We start from the raw sequence: 27,665 nt of genomic DNA, 5'->3' as shown, positions 1-27,665 counted from the left end.
ACGATTTTATTGCTGGCTGGTGGCCGTAAAATTTTCAAAAATCAGGCTTTCACAGCTGGCTATTGATAATCTCAAAAACTGCAAAAATTACGCTTTTATAGCTGCCTAATGATCCCAAAATCTGCAGAAATCACGCTTTTATTGCTGGTCAGTGATCCCACAATCTGCAGAAATCACGTTTTTATTGCTGGCTGGTGGTCTTAAAATTGTCAAAAATCAGGCTTTCATAGCTGACTAGTGATAATCTCAAAAACTGCAAAAATCACGCTTTTATAGCTGCCTAATGATCCCAAAATTTTCAAAAATCACGTTTTTATTGCTGGCCAGTGATCCAACAATCTGTAGAAATCACGCTTTTATTGCTGGCTGGTGGCTCTAAAATCTTCAAAAATCAGGCTTTCACAACTGGCCCGTGATAATCTCAAAAACTGCAAAAATTACGCTTTTATAGCTGCCTAATGATTCCAAAGTCTGCAGAAATCATGTTTATATTGCTGGCCAGTGATTCCAAAATCTGCAGAAATCACGCTTTCATAGCTGCCTAATAACCTCAAAACCTGCAAAAATTACGCTTTCATAGCTGCCTAATGATCCCAAAATCTGCAGAAATCACGCGATAAATTGCATTCATTCTTCCAGAGCTCATGAGCAAATTTAAAATGTCAGACATATCTGTATCAACGAAAACCAGATCAAAAAGTCCCACCAACGTCGCCATCCAGGTTACAAATATCTAACTGCCCGTTAAAACAATCGCCAGGGATTTCCCACGTTTTGTGGTAGTCATCCGCTTTTATAGCTGCCCAGTGACCTCTCAGTTTGCAGAAACACAATAAACCTAGTCTCAATAGAGTCCAGAAAGTATGTCCGTGACCTTCCCCCGTTTCACCGGAGTCTTGGAGGAAATATCCCTAGGAACCCCTCCCTCTTTTGGCAAATAATCCCCAGAGTACTTCCCGGCGTTAGACCGGCTCTTCCCAATGCCAAACGCATCATAAGGTTTGACAACCTGCATGAAAATTCCCTGTTCGATTGACCTGGAGAGGATCTTCTCCCTGGAGAAGGACTCTTGCCTCCTAACCTCTCCAAATAAGTCCTGCGTCTTCTTGGAGGAGGGTTTCCTCTTGCATCGCCTTGCCGGATCGCTTTCATAGAGCTCATCATTCATCAGCGGTTTCACGCCATGATTGCCGTAGAGTCCATTGACATTCCCCAGTCCCAGGTTCTCCTTGCCGAGGATCCTTTGATCCCGAAAATTGAGTCCAAGGAGGGAATCCCCGAACCTCACCGCATTTTTTTCCTGATGGGCAGGGTCCAGATGATCCCTGAAGGACGTGGAGAGAGTCTCTCGACCTCTCCTAGCCAGCTGCTTCCGCTGTTCCTTCCTGGTGATAACGATGTCCACCATGGAGTCCAGCCCCTCGTCGATCCTGTCCAAGGATTTGGTCGCCAGGCTCGGGGAACCCGAGCTTTCAGACCTCACCAGGTCCTGGCTGGTGTTTCTGACATAGACAAACCCACTATCACTTCCTCCTTTCGTTGACAACTGGTCCCTGCCCGCTGCGAACGGGACGTGGTGGAAAGACTCCGACCTCTTCATCCTGGATCTGGAGGATTCTGTCCAGGATGGACTTTGGGGCATCCCCTCGCTCTGCCTGGACAAGTTCTGCAGACTGCCGTTCTCAAACGTCGAGAGACTCTCGAATTTCCTGATGCAGTTGTTGATCTTGTTGTCGGTCTTCCGCTGGTGGGCATCCTCCAGGAAGTCCTGGCTGGAGAATCTCCTCAGCATCTTCCTTTTCTCGACCTCGCTGAGATGTTTCATCCCGTTCCTCTGGACCCTTTCTCCGACTTGCACAACGCTGAGCTGCCTGGACACCGGTTTATATTGTTTGGGCTGGGGTTCTTTGTTTATTGGTTGATCAGACACGTTCCTGGGCTTAAAGACTCCTCCGTCGTAGTTTCTGATGGTCTTTTTCTCGCCCTTGGGGTGGGTTGCCTCATCTCCGTCGAAGTTGAGCGAGGAGTAGCTTACGAGGAACTCACTCTTCGTCTCCTCTAGGTCCCTGAATCTGTGAGTTCCTCCTGAGCCCTCCACCTTGTCTTGGGTGTTGTCGTTATGTGGATTCAGGTCGTCCTTCTTGGTGTACTTAAGCCTGGACGCGCTCAGAAGGGAATCGCTACCGTCCCCAAGAGTGCCTTCCTCGACTTCCTCATCGTACGGCTCTACATGGTCGGCGAAGAGGCAATCCCTGGTCGCGAAGATGGTGGGAACGCAGGGAGAACTCTTCTTGGGCGGCTGGGGGTGCAGAATTGCCGGTACGATGACGTCCTCCACCTCTTCCTCGGGGCCCTTGACCAGGATCTTCAAGCTGGACGTCTCCGAGGTGTTGGAACGACCCAGGCTCGCTTTCCTGGGCCCAGGGTTCAGGATGTAGTCGCCTTCCTGGCCGCCGAAGTAAGTCAGAGGCGTCTTCCTGTCGCTGGAGGGGATTGAGCTGGCGGTCACCCCGTTCACTTTGGAGTCCCTGGACCCGGAGATCACCTCCGTCGCGTAGATGTCCTTGTAGAGGTGGGATGAAGGAGGCTCCGAGGCGAAACTGCACTTCTCCCTGGCCTGGCTCTTGTTTTTCGTGTTGTTGTCCTCGAACTCCTGCTCGGCGTCCTTCACTATGATCCGCAGCTCCTCGATCACGTCGTCTATGGTCGTTTCCTGGTCGTTCTCGGTCCCCTTCAGGTGGACCTGGTGCGACTCCTTCAGCTCGTCGGAGCTGCTGGACTGCTCGGAGGAGCTGATGCCCTCGTCTTCGACGTTGGACGACAACTTTTGACCCTTTTGTCTGGTGGTGGTCTTTTTGTTGTGGTCTTCTAGGTTGTACGCGTTGCGGCTTTCTAACCTCAACTTCTGGATCTGGGTTTGGAGGGTGGAAATCTGCTTCCTGAGGACTCGGCAGGTCTCTTCAACCTGAATCGCACGACTTTGGAGCGCCTCCACGTCCACGCAGTTGTGCGTCCATTCTTCGACCTCTCGGTGAAGCAGTTCGGATAACCCTTTTTCCTGCAGGTCCTTTTGTTCGGTCAGCCATTCTTGGAGGGCCTTCGGCTCCAGCCCCGCCTCGCAAGCCTCTGCCTGAAAGAAGTTCATGAATTTTTTACGCATTCTCATGGAAACAACCTTAAGGGGTTATATGCAATTGTCATAGGCGAAATTCAGGATTTTTGTTCCATCACTAAAGTGCATTTTTTAATCGAAAACAGAGCGCAATTCCATAGTACAATTATTGAACTTGATATATAATTTTTTTGTCAAGATATAGAAAAAAATTGACGAGGTATAGCAGTTCGTTGAAAAAGTTTTTCTTTTGCGGTGACCACGATATCTCATAAAAAAGTATTTCACCGATCAGCTTCAAATTTTTAGGGCTCATTCCACACAAGAAGGACTGCTAAATGAACAAAGGATTTTTTGAAACTCCGATTTTTACGAAAATGGCAGTGGGCTTACTGAAAAATCACTTTTTTTCGTCTTGTAATGTTTTCGTTTTTCCTTAAAAAAATTGCAAGTTTTCGTAAAAAAGGCAATTGCTTTTCAGGTTAGGTTGCGATTCGGTAAATGGATGCCTACCTGTATGTACAATTTAGCCTGTGCACGTGGAGCAGATTTGAGGAAAGCATTCAGGAACGAAATCCCAGCAACTCGAAGGGCGGTTGCGGCTCTTGGTGCCAAAAGCGAGCCTGCCAGGAACCTGAACCTCCCACCTTCGCCATATTTCAGTCTCAAGGATGACACTGCCTCGGATACTGCCGCGTGTCCGATTGGAGATTGGCAGACCTTCGTCAGCAGCTGCGATAAAGAAATCCCGGCACTTGTGGTGATATGAGATAAGATTCAGCAATGTCGCTTGTTTCATTTTGGGTGGGGACTTCAAAGCATCAAGGTTTTTTGGGGTTCATTTTAGGAGATTCAGCAATGTCGCTTATTTCATTTTGGGTGGGGACTTCAAAACATCAAGGTTTTTTGGGGTTCGCTTTAGGAGATTCAGCAATGTCGCTCATTTCATTTTGGGTAGAGACTTCAAAGCATCAAGGTTAGCGATCTATCAGAGTTTCCTGTGGTTCATTTTAGAAGATTCAGCAATGTCGCTCATTTCATTTTGGATGGGGACTTCAAAGCATCAAGGTTAGCGACCCACCAGAGTTTTGTGGGGTTCCTTTTAGGAGATTCAGCAATGTCGCTTATTTCATTTTGGGTGGGGACTTCAAAGCATCAAGGTTTTTTGGCGTTCGTTTTAGGAGATTCAGCAATGTCGCTCATTACATTTTGGATGGGGACTTCAAAGCATCAAGGGTAGCGACCCATCAGAGTGTTTTGGGGTTCATTTTAGGAGATTCAGCAATGTCGCTCATTTCATTTTGGGTGGGGACTTCAAAGCATCAAAGTTAGCGATCCATCAGAGTTTTCTGTGGTTCATTTTAGGAGATTCAGCAATGTCGCTCATTTCATTTTGGATGGGGACTTCAAAACATCAACGTTAGCGATCCATCAGAGTTTCTGGGGTTCGTTTTAGGAGATTCAGCAATGTCGCTCGTTTCATTTTGGGTGGGGACTTCAAAGCATCAAGGTTAGCGACCCATCAGAGTTTCTGGGGTTCAGTTTAAGAGATTCATCAATGTCGCTTGTTTCATTTTGGGTGGGGACTTCAAAGCATCAAGGTTAGCGACCCATCAGAGTTTCTGGGGTTCATTTTAAGAGATTCAGCAATGTCGCTTGTTTCATTTTGGGTGGGGACTTCAAAGCATCAAGGTTAGCGATCCATCAGAGTTTCTGGGGTTCATTTTAAGAGATTCAGCAATGTCGCTTGTTTCATTTTGGGTGGGGACTTCAAAGCATCATGCGCACCTGCAAAGCCAACACCCGAGAGCGATTAAGGCTGCTGGTCAGACAAACTGCTAGGGCCAAAAGTCCGGGTTGTGCTTGAGCCAAAAGTCTTGGAGCATCGGCACATCTTTCTCCACAGGCCACCAGACACTCGACGCATCCCAGCTCGTCTAAAGCGGCTCTTCTGGTCTTCACTTTCGATCTTGTGTGCCCTGAAGGTGGCAAAGTTTGCGCCAGCTGGACGCCCCTTAAAGTCTCCAGTAGAAGGGTGATCCCGTCAGCTGGTGGCGAAGCAAATTCCTGGACGAAACTGGAAAGGAATCGTTCTTACCATCACTTTGGTGGGATTTTGTACATCAATTCGGTTGAGGTTCTTTTGACTTTGTTAGCTCATTGGAACACGGTCCATTGGATACATCACACAGAATCCCGCTGCTAGGGTTAGGAAACAAGAAAATCCCGGTCTGGTGGAAACAAAACGATTCCTGAAGACCGACCCAGGTACAACAAGAAAGTGTTCACGTTCCTCTGGATAAGTTATTGTGTATTTAGTAATTTAGTAAGGAAAACTGGAGGAGCAACACCAGGTCAGGTGGCGGCACCTTTACAGAGACTTGGGCACTTATTAGGGAAAACAAAGACAACAATAAATTGTTCCTGTACCGTTCCGTACATTATTGAGCATTTATCAAGAAAAACTGAAGAAGTAACTCCTGGGTAGGTGTCGGCACCTCTGATGATTTTTGCAATGACCTGGGCACTTAGTAGGGAAAACAAAGACAACAACAAACCGTTCACGTCCCATTAGCTACATTATTATGCATTTAACAATTCAACAGGAAAAACCAGAGTGGCAACACCTCATGTCGGCATTTTTAATGATACGCAAGGCATCTTTGTAGTGACCTGGGCACTTATTAGGGAAAACAAAGACAACAACAAACCGTTCACGTCTCGTTAGCTACATTATTATGTATTTAACAATTTAGCAGGAAAAACCAGAGTGGAAACACCTGATGTCGGCATTTTTGATGACACGGAAGGCATCTTTACAATGACCTGGGCACTTATTAGGGAAAACAAAGACAACAACAAACTGTTCACGACCCGTTAGCTACATTACTATGCATTTAACAATTCAGCAGGAAAAACCAGAGTGGCAACACTTCATGTCGGCATTTTTGATGATACGCAAGGCATCTTTGCAGTGACCTGGGCACTTATTAGGGAAAACAAAGACAACAACAAACCGTTCACGTCCCGTTAGCTACATTATTATGTATTTAGCAGGAAAAACTGGAGGAGCAACACCTGGCCAGGTGTCGGCACCTCTGACGATAAGCGAGGCAGCTTTGCAGTAGCTTGAGCACTTATTAGGGGAAACACCAACCGAGGAAATGGAACACCTTCTTGTGGTCTAGGAACTCGTTAGGGGAAAGGCTTACCTAGGAAATGCCAGCCTGAGGTCTGCCCTGAGCTTGTTGAGCAATTCGCTCACCGAGGTGAATTGCCGCAGAGTCATTTCGCCACTTCCGGATGCGTATCCGGAACTGAAGCTGGCGGTCGAAGGCAACGTACTCTGGGAATCCTGGGTCGACCCCAACGATCGCCTTCCCCATCTTCTTAAGGCCAGTGCATAGTCCTCGGCGTTGTACGTGGGCGGCCTCTGGCGTTCCTATAAGGAATTAACACGTTATGAGGTATTACGTCTTAAGGTGATATGAAAGTGGGATGTATACATAACAAAAAGTTAATCAGAGATTAACACGTTAGGAGGTAATATGGATTAAGGTGATATGAAAGTGTGATGCATACATAACATAAAGTTAATCAGGGATTAACACGTTATGAGCAATTACGGATTAAGGTGATATGAAAGTGGGATGTATACATAACAAAAGGTCAATTAGGGATTAACACGTTATGATATGAAAGTGGGATGTATACATAACAAAAGGTCAATTAGGGATTAACACGTTATGAGGTATTACGGATTAAGGTGATATGAAAGTGGGATGTATACATAACAAAAAGTTATTCAGGGATTAACACTTAGGAGGTATTATGGATTAAGGTGATATGAAAGTGTGATGAATACATAACAAAAGGTCAATTAGGGATTAACACGTTAGGAGGTATTACGGATTAAGGTGATATGAAAGTGGGATGTATACATAACAAAAAGTTAATCAGGGATTAACAAGTTATGAGGTATTACGGATTAAGGTGATATGAAAGTGTGATGTATACATAACAAAAAGTTAATCAGGGATTAACAAGTTATGAGGTATTACGGATTAAGGTGATATGAAAGTGTGATGTATACATAGTAAAAAGTTAATCAGGGATTAACACGTTATGAGCAATTACGTCTTAAGGTGATATGAAAGTGTGATGTATAAGTAACAAAAAGTTAATCAGGGATTAACACGATATGAGCAATTACGCCTTAAGGTGATATGAAAGTGGGATGTATACATAACAAAAAGTTAATCAGGAATTATCACGTTGTGAGGTATTATGGATTAAGGTGATATGAAAGTGTGACGTACACATAACAAAAAGTTAATCAGGGATTATCACGTTGTGAGCAATTACGCCTTAAGGTGATATGAAAGTGTGACGTACACATAACAAAAAGTTAATCAGGGATTATCACGTTGTGAGCAATTACGCCTTAAGGTGATATGAAAGTGGGATGTATACATAACAAAAAGTTAATCAGGGATTAATACGTTATGAGGTATTACGGATTAAGGTGATATGAAAGTGTGATGTATACATAGCGTAAATTCGCAATTTGAACGGACTTAATTCGCTTCTGTGGCAAGTGTGACGAGATAACTGTAATACTGCAATACTGTTGAGTAAAATTTACATTTTGCAGGAGCACTTAGGTCGTTCATGTCCGAGTTCCGTTAGGGTTGCGTAAAGAACCCGTTACAACAATGGTGGACAATGAGCGCGGTTTCGGCAATATTTTCATTACTTTATGTGCGCCAGTAAAAATGTAAAAAAGGCCCCTTCTTAAGAATCCTTCATGGTTGTTTTCATATCGCTTCTTACAATAAAAAGAAAAAGAGATTTGCACTTTTAACAAAGGAGAGCATTGTTGAAGTTTCGCAGTTACTGCAGAAATAATCGCATCAACAATAAAAATGTTTGGAATTATAGATATGGCGATGAGAAAGCTTTCTTTAGAAAGAATTGTTGCTAAATTAACAAGTAAATTTGTTGCAAGTAAAATCCACATAATGAAATGTTAANATAATAAAAAGTGCATGTTAAATATGCTTTACAGTATAAATCATAGTTTTGTTTGATGTTGCCATTTTCTTACTTTTTCTATTTGAGATCCCCATGGCTTCACCATACGAGGTTCTTCTTCCACGTTGGGCACCATATCCGATTCGCTGCAACAAAAAAGAAGAGAACAGTTGTTAATTATGTATATATCACACTTTTACATCATCTTAAGGTGAAGTGAAACACGTCGAGGGACTTGATCGACGTCGATAAAGAAGATTTTTCTAAATGCCTACGCTGCCGTCGTTGGTTTTTATATCGACAGCTGGGTCGAATTATATTGGGTATTGTACCAAATGGCATACTCCACCTGTCGTTTTCGTACAATAATTATAAAGAAATCGAAGTAAAACTCCAGAAATCCTCTGGATTCATGCTTTCTGGGGCCCTAATTGACTGCAGAGGGACCCCCTGCGCCATCTGTGATTTCCAGGTCAATTAAATTTTCACTCCGAGACCTCGTATTCCCATCGTTTTGGCATACAAGCGCATACAACACTTTTTTTGCCTTTATCCCGTTCAAATGCGAGTTTATCGATTACCAGAGTGTTCTAAATTGTCGTAAAATTGTCCTGACCCTTTCGTTCCTCATATTAGAGCAAAAAAAATGCGTCAAGTCGGCAAAATTGCAATTTGACGCATTTCATTTACTTTTCAACCATTTTAAGGTGGTGAGACAGAAATTTGATCGACGTCGGTAAAGAAGATTTTTCTAAATACCTACGTTGCCGATGTTGGAATTTATGTCGACAGCCGTGTGGAATTATGTTGAGTATTGGACTAAATGACATACTCTATATGTCGTTTTTGTACAATAATTATAAAGAAATCCAAGTAAAACTCCAGAAATCCCCTGGATTCGTGCTTTTTGAGGCCCTAATTGACTGCAGAGGGACCCCCTGCGCCATCTGTGATTTCCAGGTCAATTAAATTTTCACTCCGAGACCTCGTATTCTTATCGTTTTAGCATAAATGCGCATACAACACTTTTTTTGCCTTTATCCCATTGAAATGCGAGTTTATCAATTACCAGAGTGTTCTAAATTGTCGTAAAATCCTCCTAACCCTTTCGATTCTAATACCAGAGCCTTCGATCATTGTATATCGATCGAAATACGAGAGCTCGACGCCATTTTGATTCTGGTCTGGTCTGAGTTAAAAAATGTTTTCCAAAAATCCAAATTTTGAATGTGGCAGGACAATTCTTAGATGATCAGGAGTGACGTGTCAAAGTTTCGGACAGTTTGGTCTAATACCCTTAAAAAAAAGTGTTGTATTCGAATCGACTGATTTGAAGGGTGTTTCACTTAACCTTAAATTCTGGAGAATTGAAAAACTCCGCCTGAGGACATAACGCGGAGGTAGCTCGGTGCAGCCGGAGGACAGGAGAGGCATTGACCCGCCTTGGCTAGTCTCACGTACACACGTAGCCCCGGGCCACGCGTGCGCGGCTGCGCGCGCACACAATGCGCACTCACACGGCGCGCCTCCCACCAGGGGGCGCGCGGGTACGCAGAAGGGCGCACGCACGCCACCTCGTGAATAGGGACCGTGGAAACGGCCTTACTATGTATCGAGGAATCCCGCGTTTCCGTATGCGTGTACGTAGCGTTTGAATTTTTTTATATACGGAGTGACCGCTTGCAGCGACTCTGTTGCGATAAGGACGAAATATACGCCATGATCAGGGCGTTAATTATGTATTTTTCACGAGAGCGCTCACTTCTCGTATTTTCATCTCACGTGACTTTATTCCCCGAATTACGTATTCGCAATATGAAAGAACGAGATCACTAGCATTTTCGGTCTGATAATATTACAAAATAAAGAGTGTTTATTACGTATTTTTGACGAGAGCGCTCACTTCTCGCACTTTCATCTCACGTGAGTTTATTCGCCGAATTACGTATTAGCTGTATGAAAGAACGAGATCATTAGCATTTTCGGTCTAGTAATATTGCCAAATAAAGGGCGTTTATGACGGATTTTTGACGAGAGCGCTCACTTCTCGCACTTTCATCTCACGTGGGTTTATTCGCTGAATTACTTATTCGCTATATGAATGGTCTCGCATTTTCACCCCCAAAAACGTTCCGTAATACCGCGAGCTCCTCATTTTTCACATTTTCGCTTAATTTACTTTACGTAATAGACCCCCAGGGTTGGGTAAGTATAATACGCCATGAAATAATGATTTATATATGTAGAATGACCCTTTCAAATCACGAAATATTTATTGTAACGTGAGGAACAATGAACAAGAAAATGGAGGAAAATATAGAAATTCTGTACCATTATGTGCAGGTTTTTACGTCTTATAGAAATGAATTTTGTGCGGTGTTTTAAAAAAAGAATGTACGGTTTCATGTGAGGCGTAGGAGAGGAAGAAGGTTAGGAAATTGCGCTTGTTGGTATCGTTCATTTTAGATGTAATCATCTCGAGAAATCCTTCAAACTGCGATTGTCGGCGTCGATAAATTTGGACGCCATCTTGAATCGAGGAATCATGCGATTTCATGTATTGCTCATAAACTTTATGGAAATGGAGAATTGCAACTGTACTGTTGCAATAACATGAGAAACTATGTGAAAAAATGTGGAATTCCATTTGAAATGCGAACAAAGAAGATTGGAAAACCGTGGTTGTCGATGCGATGATCTTGCCGCCATCTTGAATCGCAGAATCGCTTTCATATATTGTTTTTTAACTTTTTGGAAATGGAGAATTGCAACTTTGTTGCAGTGCAAAATGTAAGCTACAAAGTGAGACTATGAAAAAGAAAAATAGAATCCATTTATAATGCTAATAGAGAAGATTAGGAAACCGTGATTATCGATGCGATGATTTTGGCGCCATCTTGAATCAATGAATCGATATCATATATTTTTTTTTAAAGTTTTTGGAAATGGAGAATTGCAACTGTACTGTTTCAGTGCAATAAAAATGTCATTTACAAAGTGAGGCTATGAAGAAAAATATAAAATTCCATTTATAATGCGAATAAAGAAGATTTAAACCGTGATTGTCGATGCGAATATTGTGGCGCGATATTTGAATCAATGAATCGATATCATATATTTTTTTTAAAGTTTTTGGAAATGGAGAATTGCAACTGTACTGTTGCAGTGCAATCAAAATGTCATTTACAAAGTGAGACTACGAAGAAAAATATAAAATTCCATTTATAATGCGAATAAAGAAGAAGAAGAATAAAGAAGGAAACCGTCAAATTATGTCTTCGTAACGACGCTATTTCCCAGAATTTTGCATACAGGAACACTCTCTCTGGTCTCAAACTGCACTTGTCAGAAAGTAGATCATATTGCCGGTTACTTTCAATCGAGGCAAACAATTTCTACCATCTGGTCTGAGGTTTCATGGCCACGAACGTAAGCTTAAGTTCCACCTTCATCGGATGTCCGTGTCAGACCGCAAATCGGAAGTGGAACTCAACGTTGAGTCCATTTTTTCCATTTTTAATGTTTGCCAAAGTGTATTTTCATTTTTTACGAAATAAGTGTTGGTGAGATCAAGAAAAATCGAAAAAGAGCTAACGAGGTGGCGTCGTGAAGTTCCGCGCCATCTTAGAGTTCCACTTTTTATTCCAGCGCGGTATAGAGCTCTGATGAATTACCCTAATCATAGTTTGTACGTTTTATAATCATTAAGCGGCCTGAGGGTCGTGTAATTACCGAGCTCGCGTGTAGTTCAATTCGAAAATCGATCCTTGGCTTAACGCAATTTATCTGGGGCTCATCTTTCTAACACTTGACCGTTCTCCAGTAAAATCAGGTCTTGTGAAATCTGTCGAAGTGGTTCCCAGAAGTGCCGCGTCAGGATGGGGTTCCACTTTAGATTCGAACGCGCCGTTAAACCCGCGCGACTGATTTACAATTATTACAAAACCTCTCTATATTCGATGTTTTTCCTAGTACCATACATTTGAATGATTAAGTATTATCTTTAGTGATACAAAGTTCAACATCTTAGTTAAAAATTGTATTCATGGAAGAGGATACTTAAAAGTGGAACCTTCCTGACCGAACGTATTTTTGAACGACTTTTCTTCACTTCGTCAGCTTCTCCATCAACTAATCCACGGTTAAGTAATCCTCGATTAAGTCATCGATGGTTAAGTAATCCACGGTTACGTAATCCATGATAAAGTAATCCATGATAAAGTAATCCATGATAAAGTAATCCATGATAAAGTAATCCATGATAACGTAATCCACGATCAAGTAATCCACGATTAAGTAATCCACGGTTAAGTAATCCATCATACAGTAATCCCTGATACAGTAATCCATGATAAAGTAATACATGATAAAGTAATCCATGATAAAGTAATCCATGATGAAGTAATCCACGATCAAGTAATCCACGATCAAGTAATCCACGATCAAGTAATCCACGATCAAGTAATCCACGATCAAGTAATCCACGATCAAGTAATCCACGATCAAATCAAGTAATCCACGATCAAGTAATCCACGATCAAGTAATCCACGATCAAGTAATCCACGATCAAGTAATCCACGATCAAGTAATCCACGATCAACTAATCCACGATTAAGTAATCCACGATCAACTAATCCACGATCAACTAATCCACCATCAACTAAATCATGCTTAGCAACATACTCGGTAGAGTTCCAAGCCAAATACATTGACTACATCTTCATTATACTCCTAAATTCGGGTTTTATTGTATCCTTTTTTTATTGTACTCCATTGTATTCCAGTAAGGGTTTTATTGTATTCCAGTAAGTCGTTTCTAGACTTCCCCCCCCCATTTGTTCAGTGCCGCCATCTGTCCGGTAAAGACGAAGTCGGCGATACGTTATGCACATATCTCAGGAGAACCCCGTTACAAGTTGATCCCGATATATAGAAACGCTTCACGTCTGGTTACTCACTGACCATCGAGTAAGATCATTGATGATGGAGTAGAGGATAAAAAAGAGTTGCCGGTGCGGGATAATAAATGTGTGATCGGATGTATGCCAGCGATTCGTTTTATTGGTTAGGTCTCGGTCGAGCGAGCCACGGTCCAGATTTCTGAATACCGCTTGCGATTATGCTGCCAACTTGACGATTCTCGTAATCTAAGCACAGATCTAGAATCTTTCCATAGGTTATCGGGATGCCAGAGCGGAGACTACTGTTGCGGATTTCTGCCACCGACCTACTGGCCATCGGATGAACCCGATCGAAGCCAGTGGAGTTTTGCGCGATAGGAGCGGCATTACAGCTTCCGGTAGTATTTTATGGTGAGATAAATGGACCATGGACTTAGGATATATATGGAGCCATGGACGTAGGATATATATGGAGCCATAAACGTAAGAATATATAAAGGAAGCCCAAGCCAGACGGGCGAGGAAGTAAGTTAGGGGCTAACACGTAGGTACAATAGGGAGGCAGCCATATTGGTCAGCCAAAATTTCAGGTTCCTGATTGGCTGAGATTTAGTCCCCACCTTAGAAGTACCGAGCAAAGGTCGCTGCGAACTGTAAACTGATAAATAGTGATCGAAGTATGTACAATTTGCCATTTTTAGCATATTAAAGTGTAAAAATGATGTTTTACGTAGAGGAGTGAAAGAAAGAATGGCTAGGAAAACCACAATTGTGGGTGTTTCTTTCTTCTCATTAATACTTAATAATACTTCTTATTAATACCAGAATGAAGGAAACGTGAAAAGGGAAATTAGGGCATTAAAGGGAAATTCTAGAGAATTTAATGAGAGGTGGAGGAAATATATAATTGAATCTTAACGTCGCTGCTATCGCACGTAAGTTTCCATTTCTATCCCACGTCCATAGATTGAGATTTACGGAGACGCGAAATCGTCCCTACCACCCACGCGATCGCAGCGCCAGGAAAGTAGAACTAGAATGAAAGTGCATCCTTGTCGGTCACTAGGGGACGAAAATAGACGAAGACATGTTTACATACAAAATAGACGTGCAAACGTGACGCCAAGGAAATCACGAGCAGGTGGTAACGGTTTCGCCATTTTTTTTCTCCTTTTCTTTATCGTAATTATGCCGGAAACGAGATAACGACTTGACGCTCTTTCCACGTAGGAATTTCAAACAATTTCCAACGCGCTTTCCCGTTTATCCCCTAAGCGAAGATTCCTGCTCATGACATTTACTTATTACCCCGATTTCACTTGACACAAGTGGAGCAGCGTCTCGCATTAACACGATCGCTAAACAAAATAAATAAACAAATCGCATAAGAAGAATTTCCGTCCAACGTTTGTTTTCTCCTGGACTTTCTGAGCACGGTGATGCGAATATACTAATCGCTGTGTAATAAATGATAAACAATTTGTTAAGGTGAAGTGAAACACGCCGAGGAACTTGATCGACGTCGGTAAAGAAGATTTTTCTAAATGCCTACGTTGTCGACGTTCGTTTTTATATCGACAGCTGGGTCGAATTATATTGGATATTGTACCGAATAGCATACTCCACCTGTCGTTTTCGTACAATAAATATAAAGAAATCCAAGTAAAACTCCAGAAATCCTCTGGATTCGTGCTTTCTGGGGCCCTAATTGACTGCAGAGGGACCCCCTGCGCCATCTGTGATTTCCAGGTCAATTAAATTTTCACTCCGAGATCTCGCATTCCCATCGTTTTGGCATAGAAGCGCATACAACACTTTTTTTGCCTTTATCCCGTTCAAATGCGAGTTTATCGATTACCAGAGTGTTCTAAATTGTCGTAAAATTGTCCTGACCCTTTCGTTCCTCATATTAGAGCAAAAAAAAATGCGTCAAGTCGGCAAAATTGCAATTTGACGCATTTCATTTACTTTTCACCCATTTTAAGGTGAAGTGAGACAGAAATTTGATCGACGTCGGTAAAGAAGATTTTTCTAAATACCAACGCTGCCGCTATTGGAATTTATATCGACAACCGTGTCGAATTATATTGAGTATTGGACTAAATGACATACTCTATAGGTCGTTTTCGTACAATAAATATCAAGAAATCGAAGTAAAACTCCAGAAATCCTCTGGATTCGTACTTTCTGGGGCCCTAATTGACTGCAGAGGGACACTCTGCGCCATCTGTGATTTCCTGGTCAATTAAATTTTCACTCCGAGACCTCGTATTCCCATCGTTTTGGCATAGAAGCGCATACAACACTTTTTTTGCCTTTATCCCGTTCAAATACGAGTTTCTCGATTACCAGAGTGTTCTAAATTGTCGTAAAATTGTCCTGACCCTTTCGTTTCTCATATCAGAGCCTTCGATAATTGTATATCGATCGAAATATGAGAGCTCGACGCCATTTTGGTTCTGTCTGGGGTGAGTTAAAAAATTTTTTCCAAAAATCCAAATTTTGAATGGGTCAGGACAATTCTTAGATGATCAGGAGTGATGTGTCAAAGTTTCGGACAATTTGGTCTAATACCCTTATCTACAAAATCGGTAGTATATCTCGGAGATTCACTAAGTGACGCCATTTTGGTTTGTTAACGAGTTCAGATAAATTATTATACTTTCTTTCATCTATTAGACACCGTGAAAGTCCAACTTTCTTTACCGGTAAATAAACCTGTCGTCCATGTTTTGATTATTAGCTAACTTAACCGTGAAATCTGTTCTAATGAGAACGACAGTTCTTTCTCTTGGAAAAAGTCATTATTATTAATATTGTATTGCATATTCATTTCATTAGAATAGTTAAAATTTTACTGTCACTTTCCCACATGATTTAAAATTTCATCGCATGAAATTTTACCGTTATNGAAAGGGTCAGGACAATTTTACGACAATTTAGAACACTCTGGTAATCGATAAACTCGCATTTGAACGGGATAAAGGCAAAAAAAATGTTGTATGCGCTTCTATGCCAAAACGATGGGAATGTGAGGTCTCGGAGTGAAAATTTAATTAACCTGGAAATTATTTATTATCTGTAATAAAATTATTTTCATCATCCGCGAGATTTTAGTTAAGTTAGGAGTTTTAAAATGGCGACGATATTCTCATAACGATTTATTGCGATTCTGATTAAGTCCATTCTCATAAGAATTGGATCGCGTTTCCTCGCGGCCATTGACCCTTCTTTTTTTTTTTTAATTCTTTTCAATACGATTCTGCTTCGTCTAATATTAATATATTCGGTTCTCGCCTTTTCTTCCGTATCTCGAGATCGGCGCAATGAATTCAATTATCTTTCGAGTTAATTTGAAGACCGTTATTTAACCAGCTGTACAGCGTGAGGCTTTGAGAGTTTTCTGGGAACGCAATTTCCTTCCATTTCCCATGATTTTCCTGTAAACATCTCTTTCTTCGTCCTTTCTTTACATTTTCTTCGCTATATTTCAACATTATATTCATTTACATCTCTAATGATTTCGTTCTATCATATAGCGAATACGTAATTCGTCGAATAAACTCACGTGAGATGAAAGTGCGAGAAGTGAGCGTTCTCGTCAAAAATCCGCCATAAACGCCCTTTATTTGGCAATATTACTAGACCGAAAGTGCTAATGATCTCGTTCTTTCATATAACGAATACGTAATTCGGTGAACAAACCCACGTGAGATGAAAGTGCGAGAAGTGAGCGCTCTCGTGAAAAATCCGCCATAAACGCTCTTTATTTGGCAATATTACTAGACCGAAAGTTCTAGGGATCTCGTTCTTTCATATAGCGAATACGTAATTCGGCGAATAAACTCACGTGAGATGAAAGTGCGAGAAATGAGCGTTCTCGTCAAAAATCCGCCATAAACGCCCTTTATTTGGCAATATTACTAGACCGAAAGTGCTAATGATCTCGTTCTTTCGTATAGCAAATACGTAATTCGGCGAATAAACTCACGTGAGATGAAAGTGCGAGAAGTGAGCGCTCTCGTGAAAAATACGTAATAAACACCCTTTATTTTGTAATATTACTAGACCGGAAGTGCTAAGGATCTCGTTCTTTCATATAGCGAATACATAATTCGGCGAATAAACTCACATAGGATGAAAGTGCGAGAAGTGAGCGTTCTCGTCAAAAATACGTAATAAACGTCCTGGTGTACACTTTTATACTCTATTACGTAAATTGAGCGAAAATGTGAAAAAGTGAAAAACGAACGTTTTCGGTGGTGAAAATGCGAGACCATTCATATAGCGAATACGTAATTCGGCAAATAAACTCACGTGAGATGAAAGTGCGAGAAGGGAGCGCTCTCGTGAAAAATACATAATAGACGCCCTGCTTTACGTCTCGTCGAGTCTCGTCCGTCTTTCGGCCCCCTCGATTCGGTTCGATTCGATTCGATTCGACTCGATTCTCGAGACGCGACCGAGCGAGCCCAACGGATACAGTTATGCACTCGACTTCGGGATATGGGACCCGTTTCGTGTAACGAGCGACTCATAACGGCACACGAGAGGCCGGACTCTCATCCTTCTGTTTCTCTTTTTCCTCTCACGGAGGAAAGAGAGGAAAGGAAAACCCTAGCCGGAAAGGAAAACGGTTTTGGGATTCGTGAATCTCATTAAGGTAAAGTGAAACCCCCTTCAAATCAGTCGATTCGAATACAACCCTTTTTTTTAAGGGTATCAGACCAAACTGTCCGAAACTTTGACACGTCACTCCTGATCATCTAAGAATTGTTCTGATCCATTCAAAATTTGAATTTTTGGAAAAAATTGTTTAACTCAGTCCAGACCAGAATCAAAATGGCGTCGAGCTCTCATATTTCGATCGATATAAAAATATCGANAAAAAGTCGAAAAAGGCGTAAACTTTAACATTAACAACTCCCATAAAACATACATACTTGAAAAATCCCGTCATATAGAATGACCCTTTCATACCACCTTAATAACTAATTTTTTCCAAATTATTCGTTTTACTCAACTTCTAAATTAATCCGCGATTACTTAAACCTGGAAATCACAGATGGCGCAGGGGGTCCCTTTGCAGTCAATTAGGGCCTCAGAAAGCACGAATCCAGAGGATTTCTGGAGTTTTACTTCGATTTCTTGATATTTAATGTACGAAAACGACAGGTGGAGTATGCCATTTAGTCCAATACTCAATATAATTCGACACGGCTGTCGATATAAATTCCAACAGTGGCAACGTTAGTATTTAGGAAGATCTTCTTTACCGACGTCGATCAAATTTCTGTCTCACTTCACCTTAAAATGGTTGAAAAGTAAATGAAATGCGTCAAATTGCAATTTTGCCGACTTGACGCATTTTTTTTGCTGTAATATGGGGAACGAAAGGGTCAGGACAATTTTACGACAATTTAGAACACTCTGGTAATCGATAACCTCGCATTTGAACGGGATAAAGGCAAAAAAAGTGTTGTATGCGCTTCTATGCCAAAACGATGGGAATACGAGGTCTCGGAGTGAAAATTTAATTGACCTGGAAATCACAGATGGCGCAGGGGGTCCCTTTGCAGTCAATTAGGGCCTCAGAAAGCACGAATCCAGAGGATTTCTGGAGTTTTACTTCGATTTCTTGATATTTAATGTACGAAAACGACAGGTGGAGTATGCCATTTGGTACAATATCCAATATAATTCGACCCAGCTGTCGATATAAAAACCGACGTCGGCAACGTGGGCATTTAGAAAAATCTTCTTTATCGACGTCGATCAAGTTCCTCGACGTGTTTCACATCGCCTTAAGGTGATATAAAAGGGTCAATGAGACTAAGGAAATTTGTTTTTAGTTCTTGTCCGGGATAAATGTGCCCATAATTATGAAAGTGGTCTAAGTCATATATTTTTTGTTTCGTTTTTTACATTGAATTAATTTCGTTACATTAATTAAATTACATTGAATTAATTTCGTTACATTAATTAAATTACATTGAATTAATTTCGTTACATTAATTAAATTACATTGAATTAATTTCGTTTGAAATAATATGGCGTGAAATAACTGATAAATTCATTTTTTTTTTATTTTGACGTAGACCACTTTCATAATTATGGGCGCAAATAACATACGTATATGGTATGGATATTATACGTATATGATACGTACATGCTCTGTGTAGATATGTCGTGGAAAGAATAACAAAGTGACGCATCTGTTGGATTAATATCCCGTTGAATAATCCCTTGGGAAGGAGCTCGTAAAGTGAATAAAAAACGTCTCGAGAGGTCGCTGGCGTGCCTTGCATTTAATGGACGTTGTCGGGACGGATTCACACGAGAAAATGGCTCTAAGAGTCGTTTAATTGCTCCGCTCGGGAACGCTAAGCGGTTTCCCCGTTACGGCTAATTGACGCTTCTTTACTCGCCATGGAGAAAAAGAATTCTTCTCTAGACTTGTTCGCGCTTTTCCGCCATCTTTTTTCGACGTATTTTCTTTCCATTTCGTGTGTTGCGTCCATTTATGTTATTTAAGATGAAGATTCAGGAATTTTTTAAATATTATGGTATCTTTCTGCAATTTTTTTTCGACGTATTTTCTTTCCATTTCGTGTGTTGCGTCCATTTATGTTATTTAAGATGAAGATTCAGGAATTTTTTCAACATTATGGCACTTTTCCGCCATCTTTTTCGGTACCCTTTCTTCCCTTTTCGTGTGTTGCGTTTATTTATGTTATTTAAGATGAAGATTCAGGAATTTTTTAAACATTATGGCATCTTTCCGCGATTTTTTTTCGACGTCTTTTCTTTCCATTTCGTGTGTTGCGTCCATTTATGTTATTTAAGAGAAAGATTAGTGAATTTTTAAAACATTATGGCATCTTTCCACAATTTTTTTTCGACGTCTTTTCTTCCCTTTTCGTGTGTTGTGTCCATTTATGTTATTTAAGATGAAGATTCAGGAATTTTTAAAACATTATGGCATCTTTCCGCAATTTTTTTCGATGTCTTTTCATCACTTTTCGTGTGTTATGTCCATTTATGTTATTTAAGATGAAGATTCAGGAATTTTTAAAACATTACGGCATCTTTCCGCAATTTTTTTCGATGTCTTTTCATCACTTTTCGTGTGTTATGTCCATTTATGTTATGTAAGATGAAGTTTAGTGAATTTTTAAAACATTATGGGACCTTTTCGCATTTTTTTCGACGTCTTTTTATCCCTTTTCGTGTGTTATGTCTATTTATGTTTTTTAAGATAAAGATTAGTGAATTTTTAAAACATTATGGCATCTTTCCGAAATTTTTTTTCGACGTCTTTTCTTCCCTTTTCGTGTGTTATGTCTATTCATGTTATTTAAGATGAAGATTCGTGAATTTTTAATACAATATGGCGTTTTTCCGCCATCTTTTTCGATGCCTTATAGAATGACCCTTTCATATTACCTTAATAACTAATTTTTTCCAAATTATTCGTTTTACTCAAATTCTAAATTAATCCGCGATTACTTAAAAATGAAAAAGTCGAAAAAGGCGTAAACTTTAACATTAACAACTCCCATAAAACATACATACTTGAAAAATCCCGTCATATAGAATGACCCTTTCATACCACCTTAATAACTAATTTTTTCCAAATTATTCGTTTTACTCAACTTCTAAATTAATCCGCGATTACTTAAAAATGAAAAAGTCGAAAAAGGCGTAAACTTTAACATTAACAACTCCCATAAAACATACATACTTGAAAAATCCCGTCACATAGAATCACCCTTTCATACCACCTTAAGAACCCACTTCTTCCAAACTATTCGCTTTAGTCCAATTCTAAATGAAAAAATAAAGTCGAAAAAGGCGTAAACTTAAACATTAACAACTCCCGTAAAATATACATACTTGAAAAAATCCCGTCTCTGGATTTCAAGGGCAGGGTCGAGGTCCTCCTCAAGGCGTCGTTTTCGGCGACTCGAGAGGAGAAACTAGAGACTCGGGGATGGGCATTCTAGGGAATTTAGGGAATCTCTGGTATTTAGGGAAAAGTTAATCGAGAGGCGCACGGGGACGCAGCGCCCGTCGCGCTGGCTCGGCGTTTACTGACAACGGGGTACCGGTATAACCTCTTCGGCTCGGTTGTAACATTAGCCAGGAGTTTACCAGAGATGCGTCACGAGTGGAGGGGAGATGGGTAACGGGTACGCAGATGCACACGCCGCGTAAGTGCCGATGCACTCCGTGCGTCGCCCTGAAGAGGGAAGGGCGCCGCCATTTTTATTCCACCCGAGCGGAGGCGAAGGAACCCAAGCAACCCATGAAGTGGAATATACGTAAATTAATCGTCTAAATTAGGTCTATAGGTATAGCAAATGTATATCGTCTATCGTCCACCTAAAAAAATATCTAAAGGATATATATAAATATCTGTGTCTATTGTAGATGAAAATTATATATCCACTATTGATCTACAAATATCCACTTATTTCTTGAGGCATACAAAATATATAATAGCTCTAGTAGACGTCTACCAATGGTTAATCGACGTCATTGAAAATATTTTTATTCCACCTGAGTGGAGGCGAAGGAACCCAAGCAACCCATGAAGTGGAATATACGTAAATTAATCGTCTAAATTAGGTCTATAGGTATAGCAAATGTATATCGTCGTGTGACTATCGTGAATGTCTCCTCTGCAGATACGGCATTGCCTGTGCAGGATGGGAGGGCATTGATGTCTCCCAGTGTACGTTCCTACTACATAATACTTGCTTTTATCTCATTACTATTTGTTATATTGTTATTGTGAGGACCTTCCTTATAGTCTAAGCATTCACGTTGTGAAATTTGAAGCGATTCGGTACAATGGCGGACATGAATGTCTCCCCTACGGATACGGCATCGCCTGTGCAGGATGGAGGGCATCGATGTCTCCCAGTGTACGTTCCTACTACGTAATACTTGCTTTTATCTCATTATTATTGTTTATATCGTTATTGTCAGGATTTTTTTTATAGCCTAAGCATTCACGTTGTAAAATTTGGCAGGATGGGAGGGCATCGATGTCTCCCAGTGTACGATCCTACTACATAATACTTGCTTTTATCTCAATACTATTTGTTATATTGTTATTGTCAGGACCTTCCTTATAGCCTAAGCATTCACGTTGTAAAATTTGAAGCGATTCGGTACAATGGCGGACATGAATGTCTCCTCTGCAGATACGGCATCGCCTGTGCAAGATGGGAGGCATCGATGTCTCCCAGTGCACGTTCCTACTACATAATACTTGCTTTTATCTCATTACTATTTGTTATATTGTTATTGTCAGGACCTTCCTTATAGCCTAAGCATTCACGTTGTAAAATTTGAAGCGATTCGGTGCAATGGCGGACATGAATGTCTCCCCTGCAGATACGGCATCGCCTGTGCAGGATGGGAGGGCATCGATGTCTCCAAGTGTACAGATAGGCGGTATACGTCGAAAATTCCCTTCCAAGGGATAGACGCCGCCATTTTTATTATATTTTCCTCCGCGCAGACCGTGAAAAATGGCGGAAAGAGAAGCACGCCGAGGGGAGGAAAGGAAACATGGCCTCGGGGAAAAGAGTTTGAAAAACCACTTCCCTTGACCTCGCATGCTCGCATATTCACCAGGACGAACGATGTACTTTAAGCGTCGAAGGCCTCAAAAGGAGAGTTCCGGCCAGACATGGAATGCCATTTTTTCCCCTTGGCTCCGGCAACGCTCGAAAAAAAAATACGTGAGCGATAAAACGGCGAAGTGCGGAGGAAAGTGTAACGATAACGCCTTAAGGTGATACGGAAGGTTCATACAAATATCATTATTCGATGCACCCAATTTAATTGGAACTTTAACACGTGATTATGGAGGTCTTAATGAAGGTCTTGAAACTCCCGAAATTTCTTTTTTCGAAAAAAAAAAAATTAGTGTTTATCCCTGACAAGAAACAAAAATGAATTTTTTTTGGCGAGGAATAAAATTTCGTGAGTTTTAAGACCTTTATTAGGACCTCTATAATCACGTGTTAAGGTTTGAAATTATTCGGTGTAACGATAACGCCTTAAGGTGATATGAAAGGGTCATACATGTATAATTATTAGATGCACCCAATTTAATTGAAACTTTAACACGTGATTATGGAGGTCTTAATGAAGGTCTTGAAACTCGCGAAATTTCATTTTTCGAAAAAAAAAATTAGTGTATCCCCGATAAGAATCAAAATTAGAAATTTTTCGGAAAAATCAAATTTCGTGAGTTTCAAGACCTTCATTAAGGCCTTCATAATCACATGTTAAAGTTTAAAATTATTCGGTGCACCCAGTTTGGAGAAATGTTTTATCAATATTTTAACTTTTGTATATATATTCGTCATGGCGTCGCGCATGCGTATACAACGTATGCAAGTGTATATAATAGAAGAAAAGCGCAGTAAACAATATGAAAATATGTATATTTGGCGCGAAACTCTACCCAGTTTCCTAATGATTATTTCATAAAATCTTTAGTAAAAATATCCCACCGAGGAGAAAAGCGCAATAAACAATCTGCAAATATGTATACTTGGCGCGAAACTCTACCGGGTCTCCTAATGATAATTTCATAACACCTCATGGAGAAATATCGCACCGAGGAGAAAAGCGCAATAAACAATCGCAGGTGAAAGACAATTTAACGAACGTGGATGTGGGACGCGGTAATGAAAATACGAAATTATTATAATTAATAAAAAAATCGGGGGTACCGTTAAGTAGAGTTTCATAGTTCAGATTGTAATGAAACGTCGTCTCGGAGAGGAAGTATTGTGGGAAGGAGATTTCTAAAGCGTTGATTTTCTTCCGAAGAGTGGAATCCCGTTAAATAAATCAGACAAGATGGCGTCGCATGGTCACGTTCCAAATTCCGGTGGGAATAAGTATCCATTTGAAACCGGCGCTCGGAATTTCCGAGGTGACCATTACGCGTTTCAGTGAACATCGAGTTTCGTAATGTCTCACGAATGTACTGTTTCGTATTTATTTTCAACGCCTTTTCGAATGCGAGGTTATAAGGAGGTTCCATGTCTTTGGTAACAGCTTTCATGTTTCATTTTTGTAGTTCTGTCGAAAATTGAACGTGAACATTTTTAGTACTTTTTCCACAAATTGAATATGAACATTTCGAATGTGAGGTTATAAGGAGGTTCCATGTCTTTGGTAACAGCTTTTATGTTTCATTTTTGTAGTTCTGTCGAAAATTGAACGTGAATATTTTCAGTACTTTTTCCACAAATTGAATATGAACGATTTTGCGTTTTGTCAAAAATTGAACATGAACATTTTTAGAACTTCTTCACAAATTGAATGTGAACATTTTTAAAGTTTCATCAAAAATGGAATGTGAACGATTTTAGTTTTGCTAAAAATGGAATGTGAACAATTTTGGTTTTGTCAAAAATTGAATATGAACATTTTCAGTTTTGTCAAAAATTGAATATGAACGATTTTGCGTTTTGTCAAAAAATGAACATGAACATTTTTAGAACTTCTTCACAAATTGAATGTGAACATTTTTAGTTTCGTCAAAAATTGAATGTGAACGATTTTAGTTTTGCTAAAAATGGATTGTGAACAATTTTGGTTTTGTCAAAAATTGAATATGAACATTTTCAGTTTTGTCAATAATTGAATATGAACATTTTCAGTTTTGTCAATAATTGAATATGAACATTTTCAGTTTAGTCAATAATTGAATGTAAACATTTTCAGTTTTGTCAAAAATTGAACGTGAACATTGGTAAAACTTTTTCACAAATTGAATGAGAACATTGGTAGAACTTTTTTACAAATTGAACATGAACACTTTTAAAGTTTCGTAAAAAATTCAAAATTAACATCTACAGTTTTTACAGAAATTAAACGTGAACATTTTTTGAAGTTCTGTCAAAAATTGAACGTGAACCTTTTTTACAATTTTGCCAACATTGAATGTGAACATTTTTACAGTTCTGTTAAAACTAGAATGTGAACAGTCCAATGTGAATAAAAAACTATCTTGAACCTCCAGACTTCTGGCTACCCATACTTTTAATATTTCTAAGCTCTACAGCTAAACCAAGCCTAATAAAATTCCACATTTCATGTAATAAAGTTGCATGCCACTTAAATCGTGCTTACCTGTCGAACATAAGACTCGCCCCATGATAACCGCATCCTCTGCATCCTTCACACCTGGAGGAAGTGTCGGTATCTCCATCGATAACCTCGAACCGTTCTTCTTTACCGACGCCAGCATGCCACGTGCGTTGAATATAATACAGCAAAACCGAGAGTTTGTTCCGCCGGTAAGGAAGCGACTTAGAGTTCCCCATTATCACCTGAGCCACAAACTCCCTCGTTCGCCGTCCGATGGCGCCAGCATTCGTCCCGGCAACAAATTTCTAGCAATTTCTTCTATACCCAACTTTCACGCCACGTACCTTTCATTTCATGATCATGGTAATTATTATCACTGTATAAAATAATTTACTTCATCTACTTCGTTGAGACGCGGAGATACGTTGTGTATACTTCATTACGAACGTAATCTCGACAGTTGATAATGGTCTTGTAGTGATAAGATTGAACTGAAAGCAGATACCTTCTTTACCAACTTAATCGAAACGTAGATAGTTTCGAAAATCCCCGCTTGGCGACGCTAAGTATGTTTCTCCATTTTTCTTTAAGCGTAACGTTCTTGTCACTTCCTTTTCCTTCCTGATAATTTGCAGTTAAAAATGCAAATTAACGACAGTATCCATCCTTTATCCTCCTTGCTTCATGTTATCGCACTAATAAACGTGCAATGTTCTCGTTACCCTTTTTTCATTCCGATTTTGACAACTAAAAAATCCAGTTAACGATATTTTCTATCTTCACCATTTCCCTCTAATACTTCACTAAGTTCTCCTTCTCTTATATTTCTCTTATATTCATATTCACTGTTTTTCTCTCTCTGATACTTCACTACTAAGATGGTGAAGTCAAAGAAAATTTCTTCTTTACCGGCTCAACCGCGAGTTCCGCGAGTCCCCGTCCGATGGCGCCACAGTCGCCTTCCTTGCTCCAACCGCCTCAGTCACGTGACTGGTGCAATGCTCCTGCAACTCGCCGTCACTTCACGCTCACGGGTTGTACCTTCCGCTTCGTGACCCGGCGGGGTCGAAGATTCTGGACCGCTACTTCCTCCTAGGGCGTGATCCTCCTCTCGCCTCGTCCAACGACACTCGAAGCGGAGATATCCGCAGTCCGGTTCTCTCCTTCCTTCACTCTCCCCCGGGATATTGACCGAACGCTCTTCCGGAACGGCAAGCTTCCCCGAGGAGTGCCGGCCTTAAATCAAACAAGCGGATTCCTTCGTCAAACCAGTCGACGTACCTGCACTGAAGCCACTATATGATTATACTTTTTAGGTTAGGGGTAATTATTAAAATAAAACAGTGGGAAGTATCGTGGTACCGTTTCTTATTTACCTGCACCGAAGAAGAACGGAAACACAGGAGTTCATCGATATTGTTAGAAAAGAGTGAAGTAAATTATTAATAAGTCTTCTAGTTAGGTTTTAAAATGTTTACTTGTTAATAGTTATTAAAATAAAACAGTGGGAAGTGGTACTGTTTTTTATTTACCTTCATAGAAGAAGAATGGAAACACGTTAGCTCATCGATATTGTTAGGAAAGAGTGAAATAAATTATTAATAAGCCTTCTAGTTACATTTGTCAATTTTTACTTGTTTATAGTTATTAAAATAAAACATTGGGAAGTGGTACTGTTTTTTATTTACCTTCACAGAAGAAGAACGGAAACACATGAATTTATCGATATTGTTAGAAAAGAGTGAAATAAATTATTAATAAGCCTTCTAGTTACATTTGTCAATTTTTACTTGTTAATAGTTATTAAAATAAAACATTGGGAAGTGGTACTGTTTCTTATTTACCTTCACCGAAGTAAAACGGAAACACGTTAGCTTATCCATATTGTTATAAAAGAGTGAAATAAATTATTAACAAGTATTCCAGTTAAATTATTCAATGTCTTCACGTGAAAGGCACCGAGCAATGTTATTTAACTTTTTACTTGTTAATAATTATTAAAATGAAATAATGGAAAGTACCATGGCACCGTTTGTTATTTCCCTTAAGAGAGAATAATCGAACTAAGTGAATGCAGTTTTGACATTTTTAATCGTTATTAGAACATTGTAATGGCATAAAAGAGGATAACGGAGCCGAGTAAAAATACAAGGCAGCTTTATTCGAATTTCTGCCAAGTATGGAAGTGGGACAACGCCTCGCCTAAGCCTCCTACGAATGAGCGACACGTTTGCAGTTTTACACGTGTCCAATTAGCGGACTGGTTTACGGTGATCCTTGCTAGGAAGACTGAGCTCGGTGTAATAACTGTAAAACACGGTAGCTTGGAAACCACTCGGCTCGTTCTACCGAGACGTGGGAAACTTCATTCGCGATTTCTGTGCCAGACGATGAAAGACTTCGGCCATACCTTTTTAACGTCGAGCAAGATGGCGGCCAAGATTTGGAGAAAATATATTTTCAAGGAAGTGTCAGGACTTTTTATAAACGT

At 40.3% G+C, this 27,665-nt stretch overlaps 1 protein-coding gene across 1 annotated transcript; it reads right to left on the bottom strand.

Moving 5' to 3' along the window:
* Positions 1-844: 844 nt before the first annotated feature.
* Positions 845-25,410, bottom strand: LOC105695939. Its single transcript, XM_023432456.1, has 6 exons — positions 25,217-25,410; positions 8,220-8,292; positions 6,325-6,554; positions 4,901-5,189; positions 3,626-3,844; positions 845-3,130 (listed from the first exon to the last, which is right to left on the bottom strand). The coding sequence occupies exons 1-6, from the start codon at positions 25,408-25,410 to the stop codon at positions 845-847; spliced, it is 3,291 nt and encodes a 1,096-aa protein (XP_023288224.1).
* Between the last annotated feature and the right edge of the window lie 2,255 nt (positions 25,411-27,665).

The sequence above is a fragment of the Orussus abietinus genome, unplaced genomic scaffold, assembly GCF_000612105.2.
Source record: "Orussus abietinus isolate OABI.00-Male unplaced genomic scaffold, Oabi_2.0 scaffold192, whole genome shotgun sequence".
Taxonomy (NCBI): domain Eukaryota; kingdom Metazoa; phylum Arthropoda; class Insecta; order Hymenoptera; family Orussidae; genus Orussus; species Orussus abietinus.
The sequence above is the reverse complement of the archived record's forward strand: the minus strand, read 5'-3'. Positions and strand labels throughout refer to the sequence as shown.

Bases quoted from the DNA above. Each gene is read 5' to 3' on its own strand.
- LOC105695939 (XM_023432456.1), bottom strand. From the start codon at position 25,410: ATGGGGAACTCTAAGTCGCTTCCTTACCGGCGGAACAAACTCTCGGTT. The intron at 5,190-6,324 runs GTAAGCCTTTCC...ATTCCTTTCCAG, and splicing joins CTCAGGCTGGCATTTCCTAG to TTTCGTCCAGGAATTTGCTT. The intron at 3,131-3,625 runs GTAGGCATCCAT...AACTTCTTTCAG, and splicing joins AGGCTAAATTGTACATACAG to GCAGAGGCTTGCGAGGCGGG.